The 10683-nt window shown below is 40.2% G+C and overlaps 1 protein-coding gene across 1 annotated transcript; it reads right to left on the minus strand.

The window, feature by feature from the left end:
* Positions 1 to 2723: 2723 nt before the first annotated feature.
* Positions 2724 to 5678, minus strand: LOC311168177 (nonsense-mediated mRNA decay factor SMG5-like; the record flags this gene model as incomplete). Its single annotated transcript, XM_084229534.1, has 1 exon — positions 2724 to 5678. One exon carries the CDS (start codon positions 5676 to 5678, stop codon positions 2724 to 2726), a length of 2955 nt encoding a protein of 984 aa, XP_084085660.1.
* Between the last annotated feature and the right edge of the window lie 5005 nt (positions 5679 to 10683).

A 10683-nucleotide genomic window follows, 5' to 3' on the forward strand; every position in this document is an offset into this window, starting at 1 on the left:
TTAATCTCCTGCAGTCAATAATATATTGAGATTTCACTTACTAGACTGGCAAGGAAAAAAATTTCTCTGAATTGAACATAATAAAATATGCACTCAAAACTGGTCCAACCACTATGGAGAGCTGTGTGGAGATTTCTGGAGCTACTAAACATAGAGCTTCCACAGGATCCAGCAATTCCACTCCTAGGTATTTACCCAAAGGACACAGAAACATCAATTCCAAAGAACACCTGCACCCCTATGTTTATAGCAGCACTGTTTACAATAGCTAAGCTTTGGAAACAACCCAAATGAAAAACAGATGACTGGATCAAGAAGATGTGGTACATATACACCATGGAATATTACTCAGCATTCAAAAAAGATAAACACATGCAATTTGCAGCAACATGGATGACACTGGAAGGGATCATGCTCAGTGAAATAAGCCAAAAAGAAAAAGAAAAATACCGGATGGTCTCACTCATAGCAGGGATCTAGAAAACTTAAATAAGGGACCAGGAAAATGAATAACTATAAGAAAGTGAAAATCAAAATCAACAAAAACTATGAACCAGAGACACTTTTTGGGGGGTGGGGGGCGGGAGGGGAGGGATTGGGGTCAGAATGGGGGGATTGCAATTGTATGGGGAATATAAAAATAAAATTTATTAATAAAAAAATAAAATAAAATAAAATATGTACTCATATGCTCTCATGAGTAAGAATTCTTGCAAATTTTTTGGAGGTCAATTTTATATATTATTTTTACTATAATTTCTAGTATCACTAAGGGGCTTAATACATTCTAATCATGTGCCTTAGTAATTCTATTTCTAGGAATTTATTCTAATAGTCAAAAACACAAATTTATTTGCATTTTTATAATAGGAAAATTGTAGAAACAAATTTCCAAAAATAGGACAATGGTAAAGCAAATTATTGTATACTCCTTTTAAGATCATTTTTAAAAATATATATAAGTGAATGATCAAAATACACTCAGTGAAAAAAATAACCTATAAAACTATAGAAAATATTTATTTCCCTCTTAGAAATAAATTCCTTTCTTGGAAAGCCACTTGGCAATGTCTCTTACAAAGATACATTTATGTGCATATGTTCACATAATTATATACATATGTCAGTGTAATGTAATATAAATAAATGAACATACTTATATATTTATCTCTTTTAACTCAATAAATTAATTTCTGGGTCACCTACCCCAAGCAAGCTATATCACATAATTATTAATAATTCAATATTTAAAATATTAGAAAAAAAAGGATGCATAAGCAAACAATGACAGGAAGTAGCTATTACAAAAGGAGCAATGAGGACAATGCAGTAATATAAGAAATGTGTGTAACTTGAAAAAAAGGAGGTTGAAAAAATGTTTATAGAATATAATTACAACCAAGAAAAACCTGTGTGCAGAGAAAGCATTACAAGTTATAAGTAACTCCAAATAATAAAAGTGGTAATGTTGGCATGAAATGACCTTTGGGTTTTTCTGTTTCCCTATTTTTCTTTTGCTTGGAATTTTTTAAATACATATAATAAAATGCCAAAAGTGTTTTTTTTAAGCCTGGATAGGGGAAGTAATAAGAAGTTAAACTGAATCTTAAAGCTCAGTTCAAGATAAATGAGTGAGGACACTTTTCCAGGTGTGAGGAGAGTGTTGAGAATGGACTCTTTGCTTCTGAGAGAACCAATTAGAGGCGAGGCTAAGTGGAGGAGTATCTCCGGACAGAGCCAACACAGAGGTGCAGAGCTTGGGTTCCTTAAGGAATATTAAGTTTAGTCTACAAATATGATGGCTTATCAAGGATATTGGGGATCACTGAGGGAAGGAGATTGCTGTTAATACTTTTACTATATGCCAATCTGAGTGAAGTTTTAGATTTTAACTTACATCTAGTACTAACAGGATGTACATCTGAGCTCTACTAACGGCAGTAAAAGAGCTATCCCCTAGAGTAATACTTAAGAGAAGATGGATGAGAAGTCCCAAAAGACATCTGGGAGCCAAGAGAAAAGCAAGAGACAATGTCATGGTAGCTAAATTGGAAAATTTGAGCAAATGTTGGAAAAAATTCCAATATTGTAGCATGAAAAGGTATTTCCAGATGATCAGAAGCAGAGCCAGTCCTGGGGGCTACTGCTATCATGTTTAGAAGAGCAAATGGAAACACAGTGGCCTGGGCTAGTGGTCTAGTCCTGGCCCAAAGTGCACACCTGAAGGGCACACAGAACAAGCTGTAGAAAATCATGCAATAAGACTCTTCACTCCAATCACAAATTTTAACTTTATATTTATTGAGTTTCCGTCGATGGAAAATGCCTACCTTAGATAATAGGCATGGTCCCATCATAATAAAACAGCTTGAAAAGTTTCATGTCACAAAACAGAGCTAAGCAAATTACAGTTCCATGAAGCTGCACTTGGACTTGGAAACGCTTCCTTAACTTGCTGTTGCACCATAGAACACTAAGCACTGAGATGTTTTAACCTTGCGATTATTTTGCAGATAAAGAACATTATATGAAGCCATGATGACAAAGTTGGAACCATGAAGGCGTCTGGAAGCCTGTATACTGAATCTCTACCCACAGGTAGATACAAATATGCATTCACACAATGTCTACCTTTAACATTAGGTGCTTACAAGCCAGGTGAACAGATTGCACTTGATCTATAAGTGCTGAGGGAGGACAAGGAGGAAGCAAGATGGAACACGTCAGCTGATGGCCTTCCACTCCCTGTGGAAGCGTCGGATGTTCTTAACTTCCACACCAGCTTCAGTCGCTGTCCCCAGTGCCAGCTGCAAGGGGTATGAGAAATTCCTTGGGTTGTCCAAACAGATGCCAGTGATGATGGTGACCATGCTGCTGGGGTTGGATGGCCCCGGCCTGGATGAGTCCAGCAGACCCTTGCAGAAGTCTAGAATGTTATAAAGATCCCAGGCATCAGAGTCTGGCCTGGTCATCCTGGGCCTCACAAACCTCTTGGACACAAAGGACTGACACAGAATGTACTGGTTGCCTCTCTTCAGCTCATCCTCTAGAAAGGTGATGGCTGCCAAAGCTCTGTGATCTTCTCTCCTCAGTACATACAATATGTCGACCACAATCTTAGGTATGATGAGGAAGAACTTCCCACTGGTAGCAAGCTGCTGGATGACTGGCAGATGCTCACAGAGAGCGCGAGGGTCAGGGAACAGGTAAGGGGTCAAGGCTGACTGAATCTGGAGGCCACGGAGGGTCTTCTCCAGATGCACCACCTCACGCTGAAGCCAGAGCTGAACAATGTCTTTGGAAAACCTGATCCTTGAAGTTTTTTCAAGAAATTGCTGAGAGGAATTTTCTGATCCTTCAAGAGCGGTGCTCACAAAGACCCCCAACTTAGAGTCAAACCTCAGGAACTGTCCAGGGAGCGAAGTTGCAAAGTGGCCAAAGCTTCTGAGGAGGCAGATGCGCACAGCAGCTTCATCCTGGGAGCTGAGCGGAGGTAGGTCCTGCTCTGAGCACACCCTCTCCTGGGAGACCTGCAGTGGAGAGTGATGGCACAGAGCCAGGTCCTCTGGGAGTTGCAGGCACCTGGGCATATTTGGGCCCTTACAGTTCTGCAGCAGATCCTGGAGATGGTGGGACAGGCCCAGGCCTGGTTCCTGAAGATCAGCCATGGAGGGCAACAGGTTCAGCAGGACAGACAGGTGATCCCACAGGCTAAGTGGAACCCGCCAACATGAGGTGAGGAGGCTGTGATTGGTGCAGAGCCAACTCAGGATCACCTTGACAGTGGGCAGCAGTCCCTCTGCAGAGAGGACCCGCAATTTCTTCTGAATGGTCTGGAGATTGTTGCCAGACTGGCCAGTGGAGGCATCCTGCCCCAGGGAGCCAGTGGGAGGCTCTATCTCAGGCAAGCTACTCATATCCTCTGTGCCAGATGGATGGCCAGAGGCAGGGCTCAGCTCAGACAGCGGGGTCAGAATACTGCGACCGAAGACAGGAGCCAAGTGCAGGCTGTGCCTTACTTGGAGTTTTTGGCTCAACGGGACTTGCAGGTTAGCAGAAATGGTTGTTCTCAAAAGATCTAGAAGACTATTGGTAGATCTATGAGTCTTCAGCTCATCCCTGGGCTGGGCAATGCTACGTTTGGATTTGACCCCACTTTCTTGCCTTGCTTCTGGATTCAGGGAGGCCCTTTCGTCTTCATCTGTTGTATCCAAATAAGAAGTTTCACTGCTTGTTTCTGAATGGGTCTGCGAGCTTAAGGATGTATTTTCATCCTCATCTGTTTCATCTGAGTCACAGCAAGAATGAAAACTGGCTTCTGAGTTGTAACCCTCACTAGAAACACAAGATGACCTGTGGCTTTTCTGAGATAGGCTGTGGGGGGGCCCAGAACACCTCTCCCCAGACTCCTGCTCCTGGTTTCTGTCACTGGGAACAGCCACCACTGGAGTCTGCGTCCCTTTCTGGAGCTCAGCCTGGATTCGGGTATTCACATGTTGAATTAGGTGAGAGAAAAGGGTCAGGGTGAAGAGGGCGGCTGGCCTGTGCTGCTTCGAGTCTGTTTTTCTCAGGTTGTGCACATTCATGAGGCAAAGGATCACCATATGGAAGATGAGAAGATCTGGGAGAAATAAATAGCCTTTTGGGGGCTTTCTCTCTGTAAAGGCCTGAGCCTGGCTCAAGTCAAACGGGCAAGGCCGATAGGAAAGACAGAGACGAAAATCTTCCAGAACCAGCTGGCACAGGGCCATCAACCTGGTCGCTCTGAATTTCCTCTGAGGCTGAAAGAGGCTCTGGAGGTAGAGGAAACTTACCAGCAGCCTCTTGTTATCCCAACACTGTCTCTGGCTGGGAGACAGCTTCTTCCCCTGATACCTTTTCAAGCGGCTGTACCTTTTTCCTGCATGATCGTAGAGTCGTTTGAGGTTCCAAGACGCCCCTTTAAAAGGCACTTCTGAGTGGAGGCAGCGCTGGTAGAAGTATGTGGCTTCAACATCATAGTACTTATTCCCGATGAGTGCCCCCAACTGGTTGAAGGGCATTCCCATGTGTGGGGCCACTGATAGGGCTCTGTAGTAACACCGCTCCGCCAGGTCCACAGTGGCCAGGGACAAGAACTCATTCTGATAGCGGAACAAGTCTCCCAGGTACAGCAGGCAGCGATGGCAGGCCATTCGAGCCCAGGCTACCTCTTCCTCCGATGTAGGGCCTACCTTCTTGCAACCAATCAGGTGGACTGTGGCTCTGTGTGGCCAGTCAATGCAGCTCTGCAACTTCAGCTCGTAATGACCCTGTAGGAACAGGAAGAGGTGTTCATAGAAGTGGAGACCAGCCCTCAGGTGAACCCGAAGGTGGCCCTCCCAGTGTTTGAAGGTGTCCATGGGTTTCCTGTTGGTCTTCATTAGCAACATAGCAACGTCAGAGTACATTTTCCTCCACAATAGTTCTTCTGCTTTCCTCCCATAATCCACTGGGTGCAAGAACATGAGTTTAATGCAGACTTGCTGAACCATAGCCCTGAGGGCCAGGACATGAGGCTTGAAAAGCTCTTTGTGAGCATTTCCTTTTCGAAGGAAAAAGTCAAGATGCTGAGCTGCCAAGCAAACGTCCTGATAGAGAAGTCTGGCCTTCAAGGCTTCTGCCTGGCTTTGTTCCATGGGGCTGGACTCTTTTCCCATGATGCTTAGGAATGCCTTCTGAGAAAAGACAAAAGTCACCTATTAGTACTTACCCATAGAGACCAACAGTCATAACCAGAACAACAGAGTAGGAATGTACTTTTACATAAAGTAGGTAACTCCTGCTCATCCTTGGGAACTCATTTTATTTCAGATCCTTTCTTTCAGAAAACCAGATCTAGCTCTCTCTCTTCTTCATACTTCTTCTTCAAGTACTGGCTTCCTTTGGGTTTCTGGCAGTCCACTGTTTGTGAACTTTCCTCAACTGTGTTTCCCCTATTATAGTGCATCCATTATATTATAATTACCTACATTATAATTACCTGCAAACCAGAACACACAGGCCGAGTCACAAGGTCACAAGGTCAGAGTCCATTCACTGTGTGTTTTGCCTCCAGGATCTAACAATACCTAATTCAGGGATACTCAGTAAATAAGAGCAAATGAATGAGAGTTATTCCTAAGGTCCAGTTTCCTAACTACCATCTTCAAGTCACTGATGAATGTGTGCTAAGGCACTCCATTTCTCTATTTAGAAGCATGTGGTGAGGGGAATATGGGGTAATATAGTTGCTGAGGTAAGAAACAGTACACCTGACACCTATACAGTGTTGCAAACTAATCTTTCCTCAATAAAAAGAAATTGTGTGTGTGTGCGCATGCATACACACACACAGGTTTAAAACACTTCGCCAGTTAAAAATACAGATTATTATAAAACAATAAAAAAGTTTAAAGGTAACATTTAAGGCAATCTCCATTAACAGCAATACAAAAGGAAAAAAATTCACATATCAAAATTTAAATTTAGTCACAATTGTAGAACTTTTTGGTAATTTAAACCTAGGTTCCATTTTTAATAGTTATAATATATATGTGTACTATAAAATAAGTAATGTTTTAATGCAAAAATTATAAAATGCCTTACCTCTGTGCAGAATGTGCTATTATACTCTCACCATGGAGAAGAGAAATGCACTTTGCAATATGAACATAATTCAATCAAAAGAAAATACAAAGAGTAAACAAATGAGAATATGTCCTTTTTCCTCATTAAAAAAAAAAAGAGAAGCAAATTTAAACAAACTAGAGATAACAATTCAATCATACAAAAGTAGTAAGATGTTTTACATGACAATATACGATGCCCAAGGCTATGGTGAACCATGAATAGACTTACACAGCTGGAAGCTTTCAATATTTTAAAAATATTTTTAAATCAGTGAAACCATTTATGTCCATACCCTTTTATCCAGCAACCCTATTTATAGGGATATTTCCAAGTAAGTACATTTTTTTAAAAAGCAAATACTTGCATAAATAAAAAGCCCATTCAAATGTATGTAATGAAGGAACAAAGAAAGGGTGGGAGGAGAGAGAGAGGGGCAGGGAAAATTAAACTAAATATTCTATGAACAACGAATTGCTCATATATATCTACATGACAGAAAATAATTATTTAAATTTATTGAATATAATAATTTTGTAAACTTATGGAAATAATCATTACTAAGGAAAACATGCAATATGAAACTATATATTTATATATTCCATTATATACATTGTATATATTTCATAGATATACAAATAGATATGTACACACACACACTGGGAAATTTTATCTTCAGAAACTAAAACATAGGGCATAAAAATTAAAGAAGTTTGGGTGAAAATGGCTGAAGATTCTTTTATCTGAAAGGCAGTCATTCTAACACAATTTTTTTTTAAAGATTTATTTATTTATTTATATAAGCACTGGGTACAGTCAGAAGCACGGGAGGGTGAGAGAATTCACCAGAGCCAGAACAGGCAACAGAACAGGCAGACTGACAAAATACACTGCTGAGAGGAGCAGCAGGCTCAGCAGGAGAGGTATGCATGCCATGTGGGAGACCTCAATGGTGGCAGGGGATGGAACCAGCGCTGCAGAGGCTGCGGGTAGCTTTGCAGCCCACCCCTCAACCACTGTGCCACCAGGGGAGACCCCATTCTAACACAACTTTTTAATTATTATGATTTATGACATTTTTGTATGATTAACATAAACTAAGGAGAAAAATAATAACTAAGTATACACCATTCAATTTTGATTTGGCAACAAGCAAAAATGCCTTGAAATGTCAAGTACATGGGCTCATTGAAGAATGAAGTCAGACCCAGGAATGCACTTAAAATAGGTCACTGACTGAATCTAAAAGTTAAAACTATAGCATTCTAAGCATAAAACATATGAATAAATACTTCTTACCAAAGTTAGATGGTCTTCTTAGGCAAAACACCAAAAAGCAAGAAACTATCCCAATTTGTTTATCTCTTATGGGTAAAGTTTTCATGAATTTAAATGTTAATTTTACTTTTTTATGCTAAAAGAGGATTATTTAAATCATCACCTTAACAGAAAGATTATAATGATAAATTCCCCTCCAACAGTGAAACCCACTGGTCAGAAGTGCTTGCTGTCAAGGTTACTTTAAAGTTCTATTTGTGGGACCTCCCCATTGGCCCAGTGGTGTGAAGCTGTGAAGCTGTCCACAGCCTCCACAGTGCGGGTTCGTTCAATTCCTGGCCAGACAGGGAGATACCCACATTGTGAGGTAGACCTCTCCTATAACCTCCGCTGTTCCCCTCAGCAGTGTATTTCAGTGAATCTGCCTGTTCTGTTTCCTACTCTGTCTCTGGCGAATTCTCTCACCCTCCCACGCCTCTGGCCTGTACCCCAGCTCTTGCATAAATAAATCTTAAAAAAATAAACTTTCATTTGTGTTTACCTGACTGAGTGTTGTCTTCTGGAGTCTTCAAAGAGAAGTTGTTCTGCTCAATTTGGAGATAACATTTCTGGGCATTCTCCAAAAATTATTCAATACTGTGAAATACAACAATAGGCATTAGTAAAATCAGAATTTTGTTTTAGTTTGTTTCTAAGGAGATAAATATACAAAAGTTAAAAAAAAATCCCAACTCAGAAAAATTTATAGTTATAAAATGGGTTTCCAAATGCTAAACAAAATAGTAAGTCTTATTAGGGGGAAAGGATGTCCTGAACAAATACCATAAATAGGTTTTATGGACTCTACCCAAGACACCAAGAACTACAAATCCCATAATGTCATCATCACCAGAGGGAGGACAGCTGGGAACTGAGGGTGGAGTTAAGCAGCCAGGTTTGTTATAAAACCTTATGTGGGGGCCATGGGGATCTCTTGGCTTTTCACCATGCTGTTGGAAATCCAGCTCAGCAGAACTAGTAGGACACATTCATGAATTTATCTCCTTCTCTTTCTTCCTGAGTCATTCATTTCTTCATATCCCCTTCTTTTGTAAATAAACCCTTTATTAACCTTTTTGTGTGCGCCTGCAGTTGAGTATTATTATAAGTCCCTTATAAGCACACAGGTGAGGACCCACAATCAGGTAACCCATTTCATATCTAGGTTGCCCTGTAACAGTCTCACTAAACAGAAGTGTAAATCTCTTCCACAAATATCAAATGTCCTATTTAGGGAGACAAAATGGAAATATTTCTTTGCTTTTACTTTGTTCATATTTAACAATAGATAAATGTTTTCTGCCTCTCAAAAAGATATAGTAATTGAAGGCACAGCAATCAACCTTTTAGGAATGATTATTTCATGCCTTCAAAGTAAGGAAGAAAATAATTTAAACATAACTCAAAATTCAAAATCTATTGACCAAAAAGAAAAGGGTTGATATATTCAATTGCATTAAAATCAAAAATTGTATTTCCAAAATAATCTTATATGCAGTAAAAATTCTATTAGTAAAGTTTACTGACAATATACATAATAAAAAATGACTAATATTGTAACAAGGTGGTCCCCAGGAAAAAGGGAAGTTCCAGGTTCCCTGCCCCACCCAGGGGAGGGTAGAGCCGAGCAGGGAGAGAAGAAGCTGGAGAAGGGAAGGAGGAAGGAAGGAAACAGGATGGAGCCAGAAGGAGACCTGGAGGAGGCACATGGAGCAGAGAGACACATAAAGAAACTGCGCTTGCCTTTTGGTCGTGGACTGGTTAAAACAGATGTGGGTGAAAGACCCATGGAGAGGATAACAATAGCAGCTTTTATCTTGATTTTGATTTTGCTCTTTTCCTCCCAGACTTGTCTGGTTGTTTCTGATCCTTTTCTGTGGGTCCCCACTGGAAGATGCTTTGGACCTGTGGCAGGCTTTCAGGCCTTGCTCTTGGCCAGTCCTGTTTGGGTGGAATTTTACCCATGAGGGGATGAGTAGCTTTGGGTGCTTGATTTAGAAACTATATTCTTTGCCTTTCCTGTATTGTTTCCTAATTGTATTAAAGTTCCTTCCCATTAAAGTCTCATGTTTTGTGTTGATGTGGCAGATGGCAGAATCTATTTAGAGCAGGTAGGTTTGTGGGATCAGGCGTACCCCTCTCCCTGCCCTATAACAGATTTGGCACCCAATGTGATTCTGTAACAATATCAAGATTATTACTTTTAAGTATATAGAAAGGAAAAAGACAATCTAATCAGGCATTTTTTTTTAAAAAAAAGGACAATCAAATACCCAATAAATATTTGAAAATATACTCAATTTCATTAATAACCAGAGATTTACAAATTAAAATCACAGTGAAGTACGGAGCATATGCCACAGATTGGCAAGAATCTGAAATCTAGCAATACCACACATTTACAAGGTTATGGAATGGGGAAATTTTCATACACAGCTGATATAACTACTTTGAAAATGGTTTGGTCTAATGTTGTGAAGTCAATCACTCACATACCTTACAATCCAGCAACTCCATTTTTTTTAGATTTAAATGGTGGGAAATCTTTTATACCTGGGCACTGGCTGAACTATAAAAAGTATTCCTAGTAGCACTGTCTTTGATAAAAACAAAACCAAACAAAAACTGGAAATAACCTGATAGTAAATCAACAATAAACTGAATAAATAAGTTGTAATATGTCCATATGGCAATTAAAATGAACAACACATACTACACATATGCAGGCAGATGTATTAC

Source organism: Talpa europaea (assembly GCF_964194135.1).
Source record: "Talpa europaea genome assembly, chromosome: 3".
NCBI classification, from domain to species: domain Eukaryota; kingdom Metazoa; phylum Chordata; class Mammalia; order Eulipotyphla; family Talpidae; genus Talpa; species Talpa europaea.